At 41.8% G+C, this 25,309-nt stretch overlaps 1 protein-coding gene across 1 annotated transcript in view; it reads left to right on the forward strand.

The window, feature by feature from the left end:
• Window positions 1-25,309, forward strand: part of LOC117535731 (intersectin-1-like) — a 60,163-nt gene that overhangs the window by 22,496 nt on the left and 12,358 nt on the right. The window contains 13 exon segments of the mRNA XM_034200259.1: window positions 365-444; window positions 2,837-2,976; window positions 4,919-5,042; window positions 6,502-6,548; window positions 6,550-6,651; window positions 8,747-8,887; window positions 10,096-10,183; window positions 11,573-11,712; window positions 14,710-14,793; window positions 20,513-20,590; window positions 20,592-20,650; window positions 22,436-22,743; window positions 24,206-24,363. Coding sequence (XP_034056150.1) covers window positions 365-444; window positions 2,837-2,976; window positions 4,919-5,042; window positions 6,502-6,548; window positions 6,550-6,651; window positions 8,747-8,887; window positions 10,096-10,183; window positions 11,573-11,712; window positions 14,710-14,793; window positions 20,513-20,590; window positions 20,592-20,650; window positions 22,436-22,743; window positions 24,206-24,363 — 1,549 coding nt within the window.

The raw sequence follows: 25,309 nt of genomic DNA on the forward strand, positions 1-25,309 counted from the left end.
AAATCGCGATTTCGATTTAAAATCCATTAATCGTTCAGTCCTCATCTGAACAGGACATCGCACGCTCACTGCTTGATAGCGCGAAGGTCCGTTTACGCCGGTTGTTAAACAACATCGTTTTGGGGAAATGCAAGTCTGCGTCCAAATGGTTGGAAGATAAGGAGGAAGGACAATCCATACTGTATATAGTCAATGTGAGGTGAAGTGTGTCACCAAGGTAACCGGTTAAAACTCCAAGTGGCGATGAGGTCTTAAAATGTATGGAAAGGGTCTTAAAAGGTCTTCCATTGACTTCAGGATTCCTGCATAGACCCTGGTAAATACTGATTTTGCATTGTTTTAATGTTGTGTTTGTGTCTTAAAGGCGCGTGCGTAGTGACAGCTTTCAGTCGGATCAGAAGATGGTCCAGGAGGAGCCGGAGGAGGAGCCGGAGAAGCTTGCAGGTGATTATTCCTGCACATAACGTCATATCACTGTCAAACTGGGCCAACTCTGTTTGCTTCATGACCCTACGGTCATCTCTGATTTAAAATAAATGCTAGCAGTATTGAAGCCCCTCAGAACTTTGGCAATTGTTGTTTTTTGCCCCCTGAAACCTTTCTATTATTATTATTACTACGTGTTGTGTAGCTGATGCTTTTATCTGGAGCTACTTACAGACTTACGACTTACTATCGTAGACATGCATTCAGGATTAAAGAGGCCCTATTTTTGCTTTTCGGGAACCCAAGGACACTTCTACATGTCGGAGCAGCACTCCTTTTTCCGTTTGAATCAGTTGTCTATCCACTTTCTCTGAAGGTTCATGTGAAAATAAGCTTCTGGCAGTTTAAGATAAAGCAGAACAGACTAGAGTGTGCTTCTAATGCTTAGACAAGGCAAGCTATTGTTCATTTTTCTTAACTTAATTTGACTTGCTATCTTATCACCTTGTTCTATATGTATCTCTACTGCTGCTGGTCACTGACAGCTACACAAAACACACACACACACACACACACACACACACACACACACACACACACACACACACACACACACACCAGCGGCGCCAGATTCATTTCAGAAGTGGGGGGGTGGGACAAAAAGTGTGTGTGTAAGTGACATACTTGCCAACCCTCCCGATTTTCGCGGGAGACTCCCGATTTCCTCCCGGGGTCACATTTCTCCCGATTTCTGACTAAATCTGATTTGTTTCATTCTAACATAACGCTCCAAATGTTACCGTTTCCACTCGGACTTCAATACAGCTACACCATTGTTTGGTTTCCATGGTAACACGTCTCTTTAGTAGCGCGCGCAACTGAAAGTCTGAGAGGGTGTTCAGGAGGACGATAGTCACAGAAAACAGAACAGGAATGGACAACTCAACCCTCTGCTCACTCCTTTCCTGTACATTAAACTATACAGGTCCAGCTCACACATGACAGCGCAGTTGCTCATTCCATCTCTCCTTTTTCCCTGCTCAATACGCTCTTGTTTGACAAGCTGAATGTTGACTGGTGTTTGACTGAAGTAAGCGCACTTTTTTTGAACACACTGTGAAAAGTTCCAGTTATTAACTCCGGTATTTACAAAGCTGTCATCTCCACATTTGGATTTGACGGATATCCATCTGTGTGTGTGTGTGTGTGTGTGTGTGTGTGTGTGTGTGTGTGTGTGTGTGTGTGTGTGTGTGGTGTGTGTGTGTGTGTGTGTGTGTGTGTGTGTGTGTGTGTGTGTGTGTGTGTGTGTGTGTGTGTGTGTGTGTGTGTGTGTGTGTGTGTGTGTGTGTGTGTGTGTGTGTGTGTGTGTGTGTGTGTGTGTGTGTGTGTGTGTGTGTGTGTGTGTGTGTGTGTGTGTGTGTGTGTGTGTGGGTGTGTGTTTTGCCTTTGTGTGTATTGTGTTTGTTTCCCGGGGAAAATACTGAGAAACACCGGCTGTTGTTATGCCTGCTGTGACGTCAAGTTACTCCGTTCTCCGCTTGTAATTATGCCGTCACAAGCTTCAAAGTTGTATTTATCATCTGAATTTGCCGAAACAAGTTTAATATTCTGAAAGCCAAGACTTTCATTACATTTAGCTGACGCTTTTATCCAAAGCGACTTACAATAAGTACATTCGACCAGGAAGACACAACCTTGAAGAAAACAGAATCATAAAGTACATCAGGTTTCATAGAGCCAAACATTTCAAGTGCTACTCAACTGGCTTTAGGTAAGCCAGTCCTTTATTAGTATAAAAGTGCTTCGTTAATAGTTCTATCGCTCGAAGTGGAGTCGAAAGAGATGAGTTTTCAGTTTGCGCCGGAAGATGTGCACTTTCTTTATTTGAAATCAGATGAAAACAAACTGTAACGGACCCTGCTGTGTTATCTATGATTACTATACGCCTTGCATTTTTCTTACAATTTCAGCAGAGGGAGGGGAAGAGCAGAGTGGCGAGTGAGAGCTGTCATCTTTCCTTTACAAGCTTCAAAAATGCCTGTAGCTAATGAGATTATATATAACAATCAAAAATAACAAAATATACACAGCTAGATCAGATGGCGTTCTTTTTAGATGCGACTTTAGAGTAGAGGGGAATTATTGAAACGGGATGTGTACAGGGTTCTGCGGCATCTGCTGCTGCGAAAATGTGGGGCAAGGCTGTAAAGTGGGGGGGCCAATGCCCCCCTGCTTCCGGCGACCTTGACACACACACTCTCTCTCTCACTCTCTCACACACACACAGTCATACACACACACACACACACACACACACACACTCACACTGACACACAAGACGTCTTTCTGTTGCGTGCTTACAATGACAATAAAGCGTCTGATATATTTGCTTCTTTGATATCTTCCTCAGTGAGCTTTGAGGATAAGAAAAGGGAGAACTTTGAGCGCGGGAACCTGGAGCTGGAGAAGAGACGCCAGGCTCTGCAGGAGCTCCAGAGGAAGGAGCAGGAGAGGCTGGCTGCTCTGGAGAGGGAGGAGTACGACAGGAAGGTGAGATACTGAACATATTCATCTCTGATGGGTTGTGTGTGAGGCTGTCAAATATTTGCATTCATAATCAGTGGTGTCATTTAGGTAGTACATTAACTCAAGTACTGTCTCTAAGTAAAACATTTAGTTACTGGTACTAGGCCTGCACGATATTGGAAAAAACTGACATTGCGTTTTTCTTCCCCTGCGATATGAAAAAATACAGGAATTGAAGAAAAGACCGTTTTTTCCCCCCAAACCATCCTTTCTAGAACTTTAATGATACAATTGGTATTTTTCTAACTATATTTAACCGGATGAAGGATTTTAGTGACGGACGTCTGGATCTTAAGTTATCAGAGCAACAAGCTGAGCTAGCTCGGTTAGCAGCGCCGAACTGGAGAAACACATGAAACCACTTTATTCAGTGATTGGTGGTTTGCTGTCACTCACTCAAGTACTCCTGACATGAGAGCCTCGCCAGTTTTCCTTTTGTAGCAAGCAGCAAAATAATTGTAACATGACGAGTTAATTTGCTTACTTAAGGTGGGGTAGGTCATTCTGGAGAAACCGGCTCGAGTGCGCTCGAATTTGAAAATACACAGCCGGAAAAGATCTGCCCCTTCCTCACAGAGCCCTTCCTCCAACTCACACGAACGCGCACATGACCAATGAGGGCACGAGATCAGTTTGTGCACAGATGGAAGGCTGACAGGCAGGTAGGCCATCCAGTTACTTTAGCCGGCACAGATGATTGGTCGTGCTTTTTACAGCGCCACGGCTTCCAGATGACATGTTTGTCAAAGCACTTAAGATATTCAATGCTATCGGGATGTTAAGAGCATTCCATGGAATATAACAAAAAGTGTGTCTCGAGCCGGTTTCTCAAACTTACCCCACCTTTAATATCGCAAATCCTAAAGATACAAAAAATAAAAATCATCACGACACGATATATCGTGCAGCCCTAACTGGTACGTTTTACATTATGCTTCTTTCTACTTGTACTTTACTTCATTTTGTAGGCAAATGTTGTACTTTTGACTCCACTACATTAATTTAAAAACATTTAGTTACTACTTACTTTGCAGATTTAGGTCATTGTTACACATTATATTTCAATATTAACGCTTAAGCTATGCCATAGTGTATAACGTCCTTTATTTACCCCCAACTTTACCAAGTGCAACATGGAAGTGATGAACACTTAAAGGTGGGGTAGGTAAGTTTCAGAAACCGGCTCGAGATACACTTTTTGTTATATTCCATGGAATGCTCTTAACATCCCGATAGCAATGAATATCTGAAGTGCGTTGACAAAGAATCCATAAAAAATGTCATCTGTGGAAGCCGATGAAATTTGTAAAAAGTACAATTGCCGCCCTGTCTGTCAGCCTTCCATCTCGTGCCCTCATTGGGCGTGCCGTCATTGGGCGTGCCGTCATTGGGCGTGCCCTCATTGGGCGTGCCGTCATTGGGCGTGCATTGCAGCAGTACTTCAATGACTCGCCAGCAACAGGCGGCCACTTTCACCAGTCTGCTGACGTCATGTGCGCGTTCATGTGTGTTGGAGGAGGTGCTCTGTAAGGAAGTCTGAAGGAAGGGGCGGATTCTTTTCGGCTGTGTACTTTCAAATTTTAGTGCACTCGAGCCGGTTTCTGAAACTTACCTACCCCACCTTTAATGCAACAATCAACGAATACTTTTACTTTTGGTCGTTTAAAGTACTTTTTAGTGCTAATACTTTTACTTAAGTACCATTTTGAATGCAGAACTTTAGCTTGTAGCTGAGTATGTATACAAGTGAGTACTTTTCCACCTCCTCCTATTGTAACAGCCTCACTAACCCACGTTGAATCAGTCAGGTATTTATTTGCGTTTACAGCAAGTGTTGAAACTAGGAGGAAATGAAAATGCATCGGAGTGACACATAAACAAACAAAGGAGCTGTTTGTTTTCTCAGGAGCGCGAGCGCATGGAGCAGGAGAGGAGGCGGCAACACGAGCTGGAGAAACAGCTGGATCGACAGAGAGAGATAGAGAGACAAAGAGAGGAGGAGAGACGCAAAGAGATCGAGAGGAGAGAGGTACGGAGGAGGAGGAGGAAATGGTTTGAATTGAAGAGTTACGGTTGAGTTGACGTTTGCAGACTTGTGATTAAATCTGCTGCAGACAGCTCTCACTGCACTCTGTACGTCTGACCGTAAAGAGCCTCATTCACGCTGCTACAGCAGATGGGAGTGTGAAATGAAGTGTGTAATGTACGGATCATATTTAATGTGATGAAATATCCACTTATGTTACAGAACACATATATCTGTTTACACTCTACATTTATCATAATAAGAAATCCTTTATTTCTCCCACAGCGTTTACAGCGTAACGGCAGTAAAGATGCGTTGCAGATAAAAGAAAAGCTAAAAAGATTAGACACACATTCACAACCAAGTAGGTACACCATGGTCAAATAATTAGTAGCAGTATTTAAGTAACGTATACAAAAATGTAAGGACACAGTAACATTATCCAGTCCACATATAAACTTACACTTGTTTATATTGTATTAGAAAACCCAACATTGTTTTCCACTGTACAGAATTTAATTTGACTTTTTCATTTTATATTCTGTTTTTATCTTACTCTATATAATATGTATGGAGTTGACATATTTCTGCACCATTCTCACTAATTAAAGCTCCCATGTCATGGCCATTTCTACTGATCATAATTCCATTGTTGAGGTCGACTAGAATAGATTTACATTGTTCAATGTTCCAAACTCACATTGGTTTCTCACAGCATCTCTGTATAGTCTGTGTATTCACTCTCTGTCCTACACAGCTTGTTGGAGCTCCTGCCCCCCCCCCCCTGTGAGCCCAGTGGCCGTCTGCGAGACAGCGAAACCCAGCCTGAAACCAGCCGAACACACACACAGACGCACACACACACACACACACTCGCAGCCTGGCTGGGAGTCGGTGTGTGTGCTCACACACCGATTCGTAGCCTCGCCGCGCCCCGCCGTCTCAGGGAGGAGAAAGCGGCAGAGCTGCAGCTGAGAAAAGATTGAGTGTGTTAGAGTTTTACTCGCTACAGGGTGTACTTTGAGGGTTTGTGACTCTGCAGACCGTTTACATGCAGAAAACCTTCATAACACACAAGGGGACGGGTGATAACCGGAAAAGCATGACATGGGACCTTTAACTTATATTTCCTCCTGCATTGTTTTTTTATTTCCTTAGTATATTTTATGTTGCATTGTTCGAGGAGCCTTCAGATATTCATGCAAAAACTACACTGTAGCTATTCTATTCGTATCACATCTTACGTGTGTGTGTGTGTTGTGTGTGTGTGTGTGTGTGTTGTGTGTGTGTGTGTGTGTGTGTGTGTGTGTGTGTGTGTGTGTGTGTGTGTGTGTGTTGTGTGTGTGTGTGTGTGTGTGTGTGTGTGTGTGTGTGTGTGTGTGTGTGTGTGTGTGTGTGTGTGTGTGTGTGTGTGTAGTGTGTGTGTGTGTGTGTGTGTGTGTGTGTGTGTGTGTGTGTGTCGCCTGCTCCGCGTGAGATGGAGCGTCCGCGTCAGTTGGAGTGGGAGCGTCCAGCGCCGCCAGGAGCTCCTGACTCAGAGGAACCGCGAGCAGGAGAGCATCGTGCTGCTCAAAGCCAGGAAGAAAACTCTGGAGTTCGAACTGGAGGCGCTGGTAATTCAGACATCACACACACACACACACACACACACACACACACACACACACACACACACACACATACACCATGTATACATCACTTCAGGGGACATTACATTGACTTACATGCATTTCCTGGAGACTTATCCTAACCTTAACCATAACCAACACATGCCTAACCCTTAACCCTAACCCTAACCAAGTCTTCACCCTAACATTAATGATACCCCTCATGGGGACCTCCAATTTGTCCCATAAGAGAGGCCAGTCCCCACACGTGACTATGTAAACAGGTTTAGGTCCCCACAAGTATAGTAATACTAGACACACACACACACACACACACACACACACACACACACACACACACACACACACACACACACACACACACACACACACGCACACTGTACAGAGAAAACAGGGCCTGTTCATTAGAGTCTCCATTTGGACGACTGTAAACATGCCACATCAGGAGTATTTCAAAGTGCTTGACAACAAGAAGAGGAAATGAAATGAAAAACCAAACACTGCACAATAAAACCAAGCAATATAACAAAGGAAACATTAAGAGTTTTAGTTTCATTGCACATTTAAGAAAGCTGTTGTTCCAATTCTGGGAATATACATAAGATTGTTGATGGATATAAGATGCTGTTGCTTAACATTGTTAGTGTGGTTGCCAACCAACCAAGTCTCTTAAAAGAAAAACAAATATTGGAAAACAAGGAAAAGTTTCTTCAAAGATAACCCTAAAGCAATAAACTAATGCCAACAGGAAAAACTGTCAACACATTCTGTATTATTAAAACAAAGGACAACTTAAGAACAATACAACAATGTAAACGAGGAATACAAACAATAGCAAATGTTTTAGTTTAAAAGCAATGACATGGAGTGACAGTTCGTTAAAGGCAAAGCTCAAGAAGTAATGTTTGTTTGTTCAAAATGTTCATATAGCTGACATCTCTTAGAGCAGGGGGGGTCAAACTCAAACACACAGTGGGCCAACATTTAAAAATGGGTGCTAGTGGAGGGCCGGGCTGGTTCAATGTTTATTGCTGAACTTATTGAAATGAACTTATTGCACATATTAAACCTGGAACTAACAAAGCTTCAATGATTGCCTATAAAAACAACATTAAATAATCAGTTGCATTCATTTCTTATGGCTCTATCTGCAGCTTTTCCAGAGTCAGTTCTTATGAGTACATTTTCCCACAGGCCAACAGCAGCTTCAACAAAACTATTCCCCTCAAAGAGAAAACCAAACATGTCCTGTTGTCCTGAGAGAGAAAGTGCAGAAGGAAACATCCATTGAACTCAGTGTGCTGCTCTGTGAAGCTAGTTCAGACACTTGGCATCTCATCTCGGGTGCAAGGTCATCAATGTTTGGGCTCAGGCTCTGAGCGGAGGAGACCCTCAGGATGGAGTGAAGGTGTGCGTGCAATATACCGGCGGGCCTTGAGTTTGACACATGTTTGGTGCTGAAATCTATAGTTAATAAAGGCTAAGCTGACAATATAAAAATACTGTTTACGCTGATGATTAGCTCTGCTAGCTTGTACAATACAAAAATGACTGGTTGCAGTTGTTATGACCGGCCCGTAGGCCACAACATGAAAACAGAGAGAGACGTTCGAGGGTTCCAAAAACCACGGCACTTTAATTGTGATGGTTCTAAACACAACACCGGAAACATGAGAGGATGGGCGAGGGGAAAGGATCCCAGCGAGAGTCCTCCTGCAGCGGGCAGAGAGTCACGAAGGCCATGTGACTCCGGGCAGCTGGGCTTAAGTAGCACCTCGGCTCCGGCCAGGTGTCCCCGGTCATGCTGATTGTCTCCTCAGCTCCACCCCCATCAAAGGACCTGCACACACATGCACACCACTAACAGGCCACAGGCTCTGGGGCCGTCACACAATCTAACAAAGTTACAAGAAAGAAAATAAAATGACAACAACATTGATACAAGGGAACATGAGCCAAAAGTAATCAACAACAGGAAGAACAGAACAACTGTAAACAAACCGTTAGTGAAAGCTAATATGTCTGCTCATCAGCAGAAACATAATATATATAACTTTCTATCTCCCTGTCCTCTCTCCAGAACGATAAGAAGTGCCAGCTGGAGGGCAAACTGAAGGACGTTCGCTTTCGTCTGTCGGCTCAGCGGAGGGAGGTGGAGCAGACCAATCAGACGAGAGAAACACGCATCGCTGAGATCACACTGCTGCAACAGCAGCTGCAGGTACACACAGCAGATGTCAACAAAAGACAAAATGTCCTTTTAATATCTTCTACATCAGCAGCAGATCTACATGCTTAAAAACTGTGGATGTTCCTCATGTATACAATAGGGTTGTTGACTGTTAGAAAATATCACTATTGAGCTTCAACCTCAGGATCCATGTATCTGTGATCCTCTCCAGAATGGAAGGAGTCATCACATACAGAGCATCAGTAGTTCCTGAACAGTGTCCTTCACATGCTGATATCCAAGAGAGGGAGTTACAGTCACAAGATGGAGGTTCTGGTTCTTGTTATCATACATCCTGTCCTGAACAAAATACTGAGTTTTTCTCTAAATCGAAAAAATCTGACTTTTTTTGAAAATTCTGACTTTTCTCAAAAAATCTGACTTTTACAAAAAAAATTACTTTTTCTCAAAAATATAACTTTTTCTCAAAACATTTTTTTCGAAATCCTGACTTCTCTCAAAATCCAAAAATTCTGACTTTTTTCAAAATCCTGACTTTTTTTCTCAAAATTCAAAAATTCTGACTTTTTTCAAAATCCTGACTTTTTCTCAAAATTCTGACTTTTTCTAAAGAAAATTGACTTTTTTTTCAAAATCCTGACTTTTTTTTCTCAAAATCCAAAATGTCAGACTTTTTTCAAAATCCTGACTTTTTCTCAAAATTCTGACTTTTTCTAAAAAAAAAGACTTTTTTCAAAATCCTGACTTTTTTTTCAAAATCTCAAAAATGTTAATAATCTCTGGTCCCCGGCTTGAGCTTCAACATCAGGATCCATGTGTTTGTGATCCTCTCCAGAATGGAAGGAGTCATCACATACAGAGCATCAACTAGTTCCTGAACAGTGTCCTTCACATGCTGATATCCAAGAGAGGGAGTTACACAGTCACAAGATGGAGGAATAGAAAGCAGTATTCAATGTTTACTTCAGATTAGCTCCACGTCAGAAATGAGCATGCTTGATGTCTCTCTCCATAGAGGCTGAATCATCATGTTAATCACACAGCTATCATATGCCTCAAACAGTCCTGATGCTCTTCTAGGTAATCACACATCCTGCCATGTTCACAGCTACAGTTGATACCTTTGTTATCATGTACTCTCATGTTGGAAGAGGACACTCAGTATTTCCCCGACACTGACATACTTTTATGTAGTAAACATTTCTAATGTAATGATTATTTCTGTTGTTTTCCTGCAGGACTCCCAGCAGTGGTTGGGGAGGTTAATTCCTGATAAACAGGGTCTCAACGACCAGCTGAAGCAGGTTCAACAGAACAGTTTGCATCGTGAGTACAACACAAACTAACACACACTTAATGGCCACATATTCATACTCTTCACATAGAAAGCTGTCTCGATTGGCTGTGTTTACTTGCATAATGACTCATAACGTTGTGCATCATACAATATGTCTGACCTTTTGGTGTCATAAAGAGTGGGAAGTATTTTGAGCCTACTCTCTGATAGGGTTCAAATTAAGGCTACAACTATTGAACATGTATTATAGAATCATCTGCCAATGTATTGTTACTTTTGTTAAATTAATTACATGATCTGTAAATGTCATGTCAATCCCAGTTCCTCAAAGTCCAAGGGGGAGACTTTAAACGTTGTGTTTTGTCAGTCGAAAACACAACTATATTATGTTAAACTTAAAGGGGACCTATCATGCAAAATGTACTTTTTGATGTCTTTTATACATCAATGTGTCCCTGGTGTGTCAGGGAACTCACGCAGCGTCAGGAAATAAAACCCTCTCTCTTTTCCTCCGTACCCAAATCTCTAAAAACGGGGAACAACGGAGCTGATCCAGATTTGCGTCCGATATGACGTAATATCTGAAATGTGGACCCACGGCCCAATCAGAAACGTTGCTATCAGAAACAATGCCCGACTGTTTTGGACGTAATATGGTCGGTGTTCACATTAGCATCGCTAACACTCAGAGCTAACCTGTGCTGGAGAGCATGTGTGTGAAGAAGCAGGAAGTAAAAAGGAACTCACCTTGTGGTATAACCGGCAAGAGAGAAAGCCTTTGAGCTCCAAACTGTTTCAGCGAGAATCCTTGATAATCCATGATATGGCGTTTCATCACGGCAGCATTTAGTTTAGACAGTAGCTGCCGGGTCCCGCGTGAGCTCAGACCCCTCCTGTCTTTTAAAAAAAAAAATGTCTTCAACCCTTATACATAAAATCATCACTTTAGCAACAGGAAGTGAAATAGAGGGATATGAGGCATGGCTAGAATGGGTGATCTGTTTGGTATTTTGAGCAAAACACTTCATAGACATGTTTTCTATATATGTTTATATATCTGAGACCTATGTTATTGCCTAAAAATAGCATGATAGGTGACCTTTAATATAAAACAGATAAAAATAAAGAAATGTACACATTCAATGACATATTTCTATTTTTACGATTATTCGTAGAGAGATGTTCTAGCTCTGATTTGAATTTATGATTTTTGTTAGAAGGATTTGGATGGTCAAAAACAAGCTTCTGAGTACTTTTTTCAACAGTTAAATTAATATTAAGTTCATACGCTCAAAGTGTCAGCACAAAAATGGTAAAGCACAAGAAAAAACACTATTTGGATCGCTTTTTCTCGAGGCAGCCACTTGATGTACTCTGTACACTGTTCTTATTTGTGTGTGTGTGTGTTCATCGTTCAGGTGACAGCCTGTCGTCGCTGCAGAAGGCGGTGGAGCAGAAGGAGAGCAGCAGACAGCAACTCAGAGATCAGCTGGACGCCGTGGAGAGAGAGACCCGCGCAAAACTGCTGGAGATAGACGCGTTCAACACCCAGCTGAAGGTAGACAGCTCTCTAACTCAATAACACGGCACATCGAGGGACGGTCAGGTCCGTTCTATTTTCATATAAAGATTAAAACTCCACATGAACCAAGTATTAAACAAACTAACTTGGCCGAGTTCAGCTGGATGCAGTGGACGGATTAACAGACAAGTGAAGTGTTCCAATTAATATGAAGATGTTTTATGTTGAAGAGTTACCCGACAATATGTCATAAAGGTACAAGAGAACAATTTTAAAACATCCCTACTCTTTAGTTTGGGCTCTCTTTACTTTTATCTTATGGGTGAACTCTTGACATATCCATAGTTTAAGGCCTTTGAACATTAACCCTAAATAATTCATATGGGAATCTATTTGGGGGGCTTTGACTTTTTGTACAGAACATTCACATAACAAAAAAACCAAAGGAGATGCCTGTGCTGATCATATAGAAAATACGTATCTGTTGTTGAGTTGATTCATGGCTGTTGTGCTTTCAACTCACTCAAAATGAATATTTAACAAAACTCGCTTACCCAGTAAATGTTTTGCTTCAGAAAATATTTGACATGTGTAGCTTTAAATCCTGTCCTATCCTTCATCATAACCCATCCTCACGCTAGTTTAACATGTGTATAATGTTATCTGATGTGCCTTACTGTTAATATCTGACCACGATATCTGTGTTTGTATTCACACTGAACAAAAAGAAACACAACTCTTTTGTTTTTGCTCAAATTTCTAACGGGTTGAAATAAATACTTCACTTTTTCAATGAATTATTGTGCACAAACTGGTTGTGTAAAGACTGGTGCACCCAGTAAGAAAGGAAGGATTGTGTGTGCATAGAAAGCCATTTTTATTTCAAATAATTGAGTGAAAACAGAAGTACTTATGTTTTTTGTTCAGTGTATTTTGATGTGGTACTTCTACGTGTCTGTGTGTGCCGAATAGGCGCTTTCACACCGGAGTACTTTTCTCGTTTAGTTCCGATAGTTCCTGGAATTTGCGTTCACACCAAAAAGAGAACTTAGTTCAGAGAACTTTTACCCCCATTTCAGTCCCTGCTAGAGAGGTGGGACTATCCTGGGGAGAAAAAGTTCCAATTCCTGATTGGCTGGGCGAATTGCAAACCACGCCCCGTAAAACTCTGAAACGTTTTGTGAAGCCGCCATTGTATTTGCTGGCATTAGCATTATTAGCATTAGCATTATTAGCATTAGCCCCGCGCACCAACGGAGAGAGAATAACTTATGGCAACACAAAAAAATAACATGGGAGCGGTGGGGATGAGGAGGTGTCGGCGTTCTGGCGATTTACTCGGAAGGCTTCAGTAGAAGCAGCTGGGAGTCCCAGCAGCTTCTACTGAAGCCTTCCCCAACTCCGGGGACTTCCGGCCGGGCACTTTGGGTGGCAGTATACGCCGTGAAGTTGTTTGCCGCCTGCCAGTAAACCCAAAGCAGAAGAAGAAGAAGTGACGTCAGCGGCTTCATTTGCGTAATCTTCCCTCAGGGAACTTATTCCGGTGTGAACGCGATCGGCTCCTAGTGCCATGGGGGAACTAAGAGCTGGGAACTAAGTGCTGGGAACTGAGTACGCAAAGTACTTGGTGTGAAAGCGGTTTGTTGCTGTGTTTTTGGAGAGAGCTAGCTGTGCACAGGAACTCACTGAGGAAGGTTTTATTCCTTAAAGCGTTGCATCACAGCGGTTTGTTTATGTTTCCTGGACCACATTGTGTCCTGTTCTGTCTCTAGAGTCAGGTCAGAGAGAGGAGTATTAATCCTGTGGTCTGTTACTACAACAAGGAGGAGGAGGAGGAAGATAAAGGAGCAGAGACAAAACAGACCTCAATAAATAGAGGGCTTATCTAATAAAGATGGATCCCAGTCTTCTTCCGTATGAAAGTAATTTCAAGCAACACACTAAGTCCTCCCTCACTGGTGTTTATTTACAAGACAGATGACATACTCTTTCATTAATACCACCATTTTGGTTAATATGGATATCATTGGACGATGCTGAGCTTGTGTTTCTGTTCTTAATGATGTCATGTGATCGTGTCGTCAGGCAGTGTCCAAAAGAGTCTAATTACATTGTGCCAGTAAGAGGCTGGACGTCTGTAAATGTGGATCGAAACCAGTTTTTGATCGTTTAATTGAATCGGAAAATGCCAGGGCCATTGCCAGTGTGTCCGCCAGACCAGGGCTGAGAGGGCGTCCACCCCGAGAGCGGGGGGGTCGTGACGTCACGTCGTGTCACGTGACTTGAATATTGAATTGAGCCGTCCCTTAAGTTATAGATTCAGGCCGTTTCTCAATGTCGAGTATACCTGCTGCAGAGCCACTATTTCAAGTATGCTACGTCATCGAGTGGCGCCGAAGGACTGTTTAAATGCATGTTAAATGCCCAGCATTTCGGCGCCACTCGATGACGTAGCATACTTGAAATAGTGGCTCTGCAGCAGGTATACTCGACATTGAGAAATGGCCACTATCTCTTTACGTATTAGTGATGGGAATTGCGGCCCCCCTGGCGGAAACGCTGGTCATTGCATATGGCATCCTTTTGAATCATCAAGTCAGTGGTGGATCAGTCGAGATGCGATTTTGATGCTTTCATTTTCTTTACTACTTTTACCTGCAAGTTTATTTGGTCTCCATAAAGATAATTGTTATTTTTATGGAGTCAGAACTACGATTTCCTCTCATAGGAACTTCATTGGATAAACAAACGTCCACTATAGGTGTGATCTCTGCAAAGCAAGCTATAGTCCACAGAGATGTGAACATTGTTTTTACGTTTCTGTCGTCCACCTTCCTCTCCACAAAATCTCTTCTGTCCTCTTTACCCACTGGGACTCTTTCCCAATGCTTTTTCTACTCGCTGTCCTTCTCCTGCTTTGTGTTTCCTTCCTGCTTCTTCTTCACCCTTTATCATATGCTTTGTTTAATCCTCACAATTAAACCCTTCCTTTCTTTATTTTTCCTACCCCTTTTTTCATTGGCCTTCTGCCAGTCTCTGTGTGAGTTCTATGCCAACCACTGTTCGAGGATAGAGGCCCTGCGACGCCAGCTTCAGGACGAACAGAGAGGCAGACAGGTAGAGACGCTGCCACCGCTGGACTGGGGTAGTACTGCAGCTGGGATACACTGTACTGTTAACTAATCATAGAGTGGTGCAGGAATGAGTCCTAAAGAAACCCAAAACAAATCAGCATTTCCAGTTCTCTCATCTGGAAGTCAATTGTTTGAAAGTGTTGAAGTCTGAATTAAGATCTGTGGTTAACACAAGCTGAAGAGATTTCTATTCTAAGACATCAAATACGCTCACAAGTGTCTAAATAAGATAAACACTTTATTACTTTACAATTTATTTACAACTTGTTAACGTTACCGGCTCCTTTGAGACCTTTTTAGAAAAAATTACAGTTTAAAATACTGCTACTTATTTTTACCATTTGTTTTTTCTTGTAACGTGTACCTAACTTTTTATTTAATCTATAAATATACTTTTTTTTCTATTTTATCTGCACTTTACCTTAGCTGCTGTAACGCTGTTAACTTCCCAGCTTCATAGTATTTTAATATGTTGTTAATATGTGGAGATTATCCTGCTGATCAAAACGTGTAAATATCATAAACGTGTGTTTGCCACAGATCTTATTTTCTGCAGTAGTCCAACATCGAATGGAAAACCCCATTGGCTTTTTGTCGAAGTAGTGCTTGCATTGATACACAAGTCCATTATCACCGCACCACTCTACATAAAATATCCTAATATCAAGATCAGCTGATTTTGCATTTGAATTCGACTACCTCTTCCTGCTCTGGCAGTCTATTTGAGAAGTAAAACACACAACGGCACCAGACTACTTATGGCGCATTTCCACTGCAGGGGCTCGCACGGCTTAGTACGGTATAGTTAGGCCTTGGTAGGCCAGGCTCACTTTATGCTGCGTTTCCATTACAGTTTAGTAGCTGGGGCAGTAACTATAGTAACGCAGTGTAGGCGGAGCCGTGACGTCATCTTCAATGCGAACCACAAAACCAACACAGCTGTTAGCTGTTAGCACTCAGAGCTCACAGCTCCTCATATCTGTTCAGAAACTAGACAGAAGTTAAACAAGTACAAACCACAGACTGTCTGTGTCATGGAGAATACAGTTGCTGGTTTATTTATGTCTGTATAGGCCGTTGTTGTGAGTGTGGACGGTCGGAGCATATACTGCGTTAGCTTAGCCGATCTCCATTCAGAAAACACGCATTTTAAAAGGGTTTTTCGCCTGCCGTCTGTCTGCAGACTTGTCAAAGCATTAATTCATGGTTTTTACTAACCGGTATCAGTATGTTGTTACTTCGGCATCATTTTGAAACGTGTATCACAATTAAATCACGGTCAAATATGTTCATCTTGTTGTAGTTGTAGCCCCCTTGCCAGCGATTCTCTCTCTAGTTTAGCATACTCAGCCCGGTTGTTGGCCCGGAAAGAACCTGGATTTTGGATAGCCAGAAAAATTGTGAAACAGTACCCGTTAGCCGGAACTACGCCGAGTGGAAACGCAACAAAAAACGGGCCGGGTTTGGCACGGCACGCTTAAACCGTGCTACGCGCTGCAGTGGAAATGCGCCATAAGTGTTTTAGTCAAAGGCTTCTTTAACACAGACAAACCAGACTTTTAAACGGCCTCATGTTGTGCAGTGTGCTGCCCCTCTCCCAGACAGACACATGTTTTCCCAGCCAGTCGAGCTGTGAATGGTTTGATTACTGAAAAGCACTCATGTACTGATTTCAGTGTGCTGTTGTTTTTCCTAATCTCACGAATCGGCAAAGAAGCACTTAATACACTCGAATCCAGAAGAAATGGATGCACAATTCAACATTTGTGCAATATTAGTTAATGAATAGCTTATACACTAGTTGTATTAGACAAGAGCTTGCTTCTTAATTAATAATATATGGAAAAACATTGTTAGCCTACATATTTTTGGACCCCTTTATGGTTGGGATGCTGCAATTTCCCCAATGTTGGATGAATAAAGAATTTCCTATTCTAATAAAAACAGGGAGGAAACCAATATTAGCCGCATGACGAAATACCTCCAGAGATATTTATTTACAAGATTATTAGTTTATTTTCAAATGGAGGATATATTAATGTGGAGGAAATGTGGTTGTGTCCCCAATATATATCTAACCTAACAACCTACTAAACACATCAAACACTAACTTAACTTCCAACTCTTTTCTAATAGAGCCAGGTCAGTGAAAGATATCTGCTCAGGCTTTTTGCACACGGCACTAACTGGGCTGTTGCCACCTTCAGTCTGTTTTTTTATAACAACCTGACAGTAGTAACGTCAGATTACTCATCAGGGTGAGTCACAAGAGCCTCTCCTCGCATGAGTCAGGCCTTTTGTTGGTTTAATCTCTAGTGAGAGAAAACTGTCAGGGATTCAAATATTTGTTCAGGTAACTGGAAAGCAGTTTTAAATTAATTGGGAAGATAAACACATATATCAAATGTTCCTAATGCAGAGTAAGATTAGACACATTTTAACACAAAAACCTAACGTCTGTAAGTCTAATATTATGATTTATACAGTCATATATCAAACATATGACATTATATTAACACAGGTCACTTACTAGAAGAATTGTCTAATATTTTTACTTCAGAATAAAATCAGGAAGTTCAAATTAACTCCAAAACAACTCCTTTAATTCATTAATGCGTAGATATGTTTTGAAGCATTACCTGTCTGTGAGTGTGTGTCCGTGTCTACAGTACGATTGAGTCTGTCTGTGTGTGTGTATGTGTGTGTGTGTGTGTTCGTTTCAGTGCCAGGAGCAGGGGAAGATACAGGAGTGTGTGTCAGCCATCAGGGTGTGTCTGGCTCGGCTAGACTACGTTATAAAGGTCTTCACAACTCCCTTCCCCTCCCTTCTTCTTCTCTTTATTTTATTTCCATATCCCCCCATGTCTCTTCATCCTCATCTTATTTTCTTTGACACTTTTTTCTAATCCCTTCATCTCTAATATTCTATCTTCTCTCTCTGTCCTCCTTCTTTTTAGCACCCCTTATTTCCACTAATTAGCCAGTTAGCTAACAATGCTCCAATAGTTGACGCTGTGCACAGTTGTAATGCTAAACTAGTGGTCTTGTACGGTGGCCCTGAGGGTCAAAACACATTTTTTAAAGCACACAACGTATTACTATTTGTGTTTTGACCCTCAGGGCCACCATAGTCTTGCTAGATTAGCAGGTGTACTAGATTAGATGACTTTATGCTACTACTACACTGTGAGGTAATGCTACTTCCTGTGTGCTACCAGATGATGTTTCAGCCTGACAAGCTATTAAACATTTGAGAGGCTAACATGCTGTTGAACTAGAAACTGTGTGTGTGTGTGTGTGTTTGTGTGTGTTTCTTTCTGGTGTCACATATATGGGACTTATTTTTAGGGGGAATGCATAGTTTTCTCCTTAAAATGTATTTAGAAAGTCCTTTGGCAGTTCAAGAAAGTCACACTTTATCGTGGTACCATTTAGTTGTGTGTGAAAAAAACGTAAACATAAATGTGTACTTATATTGTATTCTCTTTTATTAACGTGTACTTTCCCACTATAATTAAAGATGTTAGTTTACTCAGTAGTGAAGTCAATTGACCCACAAATAAAGGATTTATGACTTCAAAAAAATACCAATATCATCAAAGGTCCATGGCACGATTTAAACAGGATCCAAAGATAAATAGTTATACTCGTTATCTCCCGCACTTATTTATTCCGAAATAATATCCCCATGTGTCTCAACATTAGGGGAGGGTCTTTGTCTCTCATGTTGTCTCATGTCCTCCACTTCCTGTTTCAGACTGTTCTCTCTCTCTCTCCTCTCCTCACTCTCTCTCTCTCCTCTCTCTATGTCTGTATTCTCATTCTCGCTCTCTCTCTCTCTCTCTCTTACTCTCCTCTCTCTCTCAGAGTTGTAGGTTTATTCCTCCGTCTGACCAAAACGTTGTTTGTTTGGCTGAAACACAAACAGCTGCATGTTGCTATAGTAACAGAGTATGTTCTAATGGCACAAGCATGGTTGCATGGACTACCACAGAACGGCTATCTCCCTGTTTTGTGGTCCCGCCCTCTTGTGCAAGCTCCGCCCCCCCTCCAACGTGGCCGCCTGCAGCCCCTGTGGTTTTGTGGCCCCAACCCTCCCACTTTAACTCTAAACTGGAGACCAGGACTAACTTCTAAATGTCTGTTAAAGTCAACAATCAAGTTCCCACAGTGCTGAAGAAGTGTATAGCCGCCAGGAAGTGCTCTGTGTTTTCCTGTAGTTGTTGTTTCCACTATCTTCCTTTGTTGACTCTTGAACTTAAAGGTCTCATGTCATGGCCATTTCTACTGATCATAATTCCATTGTTGAGGTCGACTAGAATAGATTTACATTGTTCAATGTTCCAAACTCACATTGGTTTTCTCACAGCATCTCTGTATAGTATGTGTATTCACTCTCTGTCCTAAACGGCTTGTTGGAGCTCCTGCCCCCCCCTCCCTGTGAGCCCAGTGGCCGTCTGCGAGACAGCGAAACCCAGCCCCAAACACACACACACACACCCGCAGCCTGGCTGGGAGTTTGTGTGTGTGCTCAGGCTGAGTTTTCGCGGTGTCTCGCCGACCCCACACCAGTGAGCCAGCTCACAGTGTACCGCTCCTCGCAGCAGCGAGCCTCGCAACGTCCCGCAGAGTGTGTGTGAGGAGGAAGTCCGCGGATTGGTCCAAACGTAACGGCTCCACGGACGTAACGTAACGGCTCCGCAGATTGCTCAATTTGGACCAATCTGCAGAGCCGTTACGTCCGCGGAGCCCGAAATACGTCACTATACCCAAGAAGTAAACAATGGAAAAAGAGAAATCTCCAACGAGGCGTTCTGGGGCAGCACAGACAGGTATTTTCTGTGTTAGAGTTTTACTTCCTACAGGGTGTACTTTGAGGGTGTGTGACTCTGCAGACCGTTTACATGCAGAAAAACCTTCATAACACAAGGGGACGGGTAATAACCGGAAAAGCATGACATGGGACCTTTAATGGGTAGTTTCCTTGTCTCCCTTTTAGCCACACAGCCAGGATTCCTAGTTCGACAGCAAGAACAATGAGGTGCTCTTTAGTGTTGTCTTAAAGTGACGCAGTTAATAGGATGTTCTTTTATTTTAATCTTAATTAGTGATGTCCTTGTTAGCCTTTGCTACACCGCAGAAAATTGACCAAAAACAAAACCATTAAAGTGCATTTTTCGTATTATTTAAGCAAAATACTGAATTTCTTTCGCCAGTTTTTGTTAAATCATGTCCTTTTTTCTTTAAGAGCTTGATCACATATCACAATATACCCCGAAAAACCTTTACAGTCTGCAACCAACACCCAAAAATAAACCTCTGTTAAATGACTCACTACATGTCTTAATTTATCGTTTCCCGTCTCCGACAGTTGACCTTCTGATTTGCAGGATATCAAGCAGCAGCGAGGATTTCTAGCTCTAAAGCAAAAGCAATTAGCTGCTCGTTTAGATGGTTAAAATTCAATTAAATGCCATGGTTACCAGCTAGGAGATTTCATTACTTTAAATAAAGCTGATGATTACCTCAGTGACACAGTTAAAGGGGCGGGGCTTGTCTTGATCACCTGACTAACCCATGCTGCTGCTGCTGTTGCTGCTGTTGTTGTTGTTTGTGGTCGATGGTAACCCGTAGCAACCAGCCCTTTTGATCTCCCACCTCCTCACCGCTGTTCCTTTCCTGTTTCCCATGATGCTTTGCAGGAGCTGCGGGAGATCCACAGTCGGCAGCAGAGGCAGAAACAAAGGGATCTGGACGGAGACACACACTCACTGACACACCACACACTCTCACCTACACACACCCATCGAGAGGAAGTCTGCCGAGCTGCAGGATGGCAGGTAATGGAGTTCACAATGAGAGGCTTTTAATGGGTACAAGCTAGACATGGGACGATATCAACAGTTACTTTATCACTTTGTCACTTTATGTTTTTTGAAAAATCTGTATTTAAATTTTTTTTTAATTCTATTTGTCTTTGTTTTTACCTTGTGTGAATCCTGAAAGGGTCAAACACCCTGAATTTCCCCAAGGCGATACATAAAGTTCCATCTTCTCTTATCTTATATATAGTTTTTTATTATACTACGTTATCGCAAACTACACAAACAACTGGAACCACTTTTACGTACTACTAAAATGGGATAATTATTAATCTTAAGGCCTCCCTACATGGATAAAAGATTAATATCCTTTAAATATTAATATATAAGTATATTTTTTAAATGATTACATGGTACATGGTACATGGTGGAGGCGTGTGGCATAGTGGGTTGTCCGTAGGTGTTGGGATCAGGGGGTCACAGGTTCAAACCCCACTGCAGTCAGCATGTCGTTGTGTCCCTGAGACTCTTCACCCCAAATTGCTCCTGTGGGGATTGCCCACTGTATTGAGTATGTAAGTCGCTTTGGATAAAAGCGTCTAACGTCTATTCTGTTATTTCTTACACGATGATTCCTGTATTGTTTAAATCAGGCTTTATTATCCACTTCTTTACTTTGATAGGAAGCTAGAAAGCGTTTTTAAGCCACCCTGAGGATATTAATAACTATCCCATTGATGGAAATGAACCCTAATCAAGCACTGATTTTAATTGCAATCTGCTTAAATATGCCATCTGTGACCCGCTCTATCGAAATCAGTCGGAAGTCGCAACGGCTCATTTCAGAATAAACGTGGATTTGCGTAAAAAACAATTTTTTCGGGGTTCGGGTGTTTTGTTTGATTTTAAACAAACAAAGTCTTGGCTTTCAGAATATGAAACTTTTATTTCCAAAATCACACGATAAATACATGTTTGAAGCTTGTAAAGGGACGAAGACAGCTCTCCCTCGCCACTCTGCGGCCTCCCTCCGGCTGACATTATGAATGTAAGAGTATAGTAATCATAGATAACACGGCAGGGTCCGTTACAGTTTGTTTTCATCTGATTTCAATTAAACAAAGTCTTGGCTTTCAGAATATTAAACTTGTTTCGGCAAATTCAGATGATAAATACAAGTTTGAAGCTTTGGCATAATTACAAGCGGAGAACGGAGTAACTTAACGTCACAGCAGGCATAACAACAGCCGGTGTTTCTCGTGAGTGTTTTCCCCGGGAAACAAACACAATACACACAAACGCAAAATTACACAAACACACACGCGTATACACACACACACACACACACACACGTATACACACACACTCGCGAGCTTCCCCTCCAACGAAAATATCTTCCCTCCGTAGTATTTTGATCATTTGCTCCACTAATAATCAATCAGATCGATGGATTCCAGAGAAGAGAAAACTTTGAAGGCCTTTTTCTCAAAATGATGACTCGGTGACAGTCATTATATAATGTGACATATTTTGCTTAATATTTGGAGAACAACAACAATCCTGATATCATTAGAAAGCTAGGAATCTCCTCTTTCCAGGAGTATACAACTCAAAATGTGTCTTCGGGTCAATGCGACTGATTTCGATAGAGCAGGTCACATATGTTGTCCCTTTTCCAAGTTATCACATAGTATGGACATTGTAATCTCTTGTATTCTATCTCAACAAGTTGTGTATGGTATCCATGGCATGAAAATAAGAGTTTGTTTGATCAGTTCACATTCCTGTCTCTTTTCTCACCAGGTTGTCCGCAGAGGAAGGGATGTCCTGGAGGGAAGAAGCAGGAAGTTCTGCGTCCAATAATCCCACCCCCCCCTCCGTCTCTGCACCCCACGCCTGGCTCAACAGAGTCACTCTGGAGGAGGAGGAGAGGAAGAGGAGGGGCATGATGGAGGCGGAGGAGGAAGAGGAGGAGGAGGAGGAAGAGGATCAGAAGGGAGCAGCAGGGTCTTCAGAGGAGAAGGAGGACGAGGGGAGAGGGAAGATGGAGATGCAGGAGAAGCTGAGCAAACTGTTCAGCAGCCAGCCGGGGGATCCATGGGGGCCAACAGGTGGGCTACTACATATTAGGGTTGCCAGAAACTGACCATGATCAAAATCGATTATTCGGCAGCCCTGGCGAATAATAATCGATTATTCCCCCCCCCCAATGCTATTATTAATACAGGCTGTAGCCTGTATTAATACTCAAAACGCATTGTTGAGGTTGAGCTGTGATAGACCAACGTCTTTTCGCAGAGCTTGCATTTAACTTCCTTTGGACTTGTAAGTTCGAAGTAGTTCCACGAGGAGGAACTCTTTTTACCTGCCGCTTTGTTCATCTTTAGTCGCACGTGTGAGGGAGAGGGGGGGTGCGGGCGGGGGCGGTGCGTGCTGCAGCAGCAGTCTGCTCTGCACGCAGGCTTCCTCCAAGTTTACAGTAAAACAAACTAGTGGTGTGACCAATGGCCATTTACAATTATTAATACTATTACTATTATTAGCATTAGTCTATATTTTGGTTGAAACTAAGCCAGAAAAGAAAAATAATAATAAAATCGATTTTTAAAAATAATATTCGATTATGGAGACTGTAACGAATAATCGAATAATCACTGGCATCCCTACTACATATAATGTGTGCATTAAATATATAACAAGTGCTGTTACAGTGTGTGCAATCAATACGATAAGATAATACTTTAGTGGTCAAATCAAGTCTGAAATGCTCCTTGCATCACAGCAGCTCTATGCGTAACATCAACAGACAGATATCAAGACACAACAAACACGATCAGTGAGAGAAAAGCTCTTCAAAGAGCCTTCAGCGTGCATCTGATCTGGATTCAGCTCTGTGTTCACTGAGAGGATGGACTGGAGCACAAAGGATGCTTCAGGCTGACTTGAGATCATTAGTGTTATTACACTGTGCATTAACCCTAGAGTAGAGTGTTTGACAGTTGTATGAGGAACCAAAGGATTGTATCTACATCCTTACTTGATTCCAAAATTCCTGCAGAGTTAAGGCAATACTTTTAAATCTGTAGGACACATTTAGAGGCAAGAATCGGATCGGAAGTAAAACTCTTCTGGGTTTTAGATGATCGGCATGTGTGAAAAATCTTTTAAACCTTACAGTAAGAATCTAATTCCAGCACACTTTCCTCAAAATATATTCAATACGTTTCTGGACATAAAGACTCCTCAAGAACACGAAGCATTATGTCACGCTAGTTTTGGATTCAAATTCAAAGCTTGACTTGCAAGGTTTAAAGAAGTACTCTTATTCTTTACTTAAAAACAGCCTACAGTCTATAAATACTCCATTACGTAAAGTAAAAGTCCTGAATTCTCAATGTAACTTAAAAAAAACGTTATACTCAAGAACAAGTATGAGAGAAATGTACTTGAATGAATTGATTTAGTTACACCTACCTCTTAGTATAAAGTGTGTTGTTAGAGTTTGACAACACATATCATTAACGCTTAATTATACTTTGGTTGATTATATTGTAATCATATCTTTCTTCACAGTGGAGAAGGGTCCGGTTCCCAATCTGTTCGAGCAGAAGACCCCGGTCAGCAGCTTCGACCAGCAGACGTCCGTGAAGGTGGTTTACTACAGAGCTCTGTATCCGTTTGATGCTCGCAGCCACGATGAGATCAGCATCGCCCCGGGAGACGTCATCATGGTACGCAGTATAAACACAAACTTAACGACCATACACTTGCATCCTTAGGTCGTCTAACGTTGGTACCAAAACACAGGAACACAGGAGGAAGTCTGTCATGTCTGTAGCAGCTCGAACAAGGAAAAGGAAGGAAGAAGATGGTGCAGCAAAAACAACGTTAGGGAATTTAATCACAGTATTTTTATCAACAGCCTTAAAATAACAATTTATAACATGAGAAATCTGTTTTTTACGACAGTGAACGGCTGTGATGTGTCTGTAGCAGCTCGAACAAGAATAAGGAAACAAAACGTATTTTTGGTTTGATGAAAAGGAGAAGTAGAAGTAACGTATGGGGTCATACGACATGATATTATTTGTTATTAATAAGTGAAGGCATACAGAATATACTGTACTTAATGAATTAGGTCTCACACCACGTACATGCAAATTGATAGATCTGCCCTTTAATCGATTGATGCAAGACTCACTGATATCAGAATACAAACCCCCTCGTTCTGATGTTGTTGGACATAAATATTGGACGTTAAATATCAATATATTTGAGCACTATGAGCTTTGAATATATTCCAGTATTACATTATTATAGTCAATTTGAAGATGTATCAGCAATCGAGCGTAGGTTATTTGTAAATCCGAGAGGATCGTGATTGCAGCCAATGAGTGCATCTGTAAGTGTGTCTTTGTAACACGGTTATAATAAGAACAAAAATTAACAATAGGGCGTTAGGACTCTTAACGTAAAGATTAGATTCATAGAAAACGTATTAGGTTAAAGTTTTAATAGCCAAGTGACGATGAAATACCAAGATACTCCCTCAAGACCAATAACGTTTTAAATTTGGGAGGACTTAAAAGTGTGTGTGTGTGTGTGTGTGTGTGTGTGTGTGGTGTGTGTTGTGTGTGTGTGTGTGTGTGTGTGTGTTGTGATGTGTGTGTGTGTTGT

Source organism: Gymnodraco acuticeps, unplaced genomic scaffold (assembly GCF_902827175.1).
Source record: "Gymnodraco acuticeps unplaced genomic scaffold, fGymAcu1.1, whole genome shotgun sequence".
Classification (NCBI taxonomy): Eukaryota; Metazoa; Chordata; class Actinopteri; order Perciformes; family Bathydraconidae; genus Gymnodraco; species Gymnodraco acuticeps.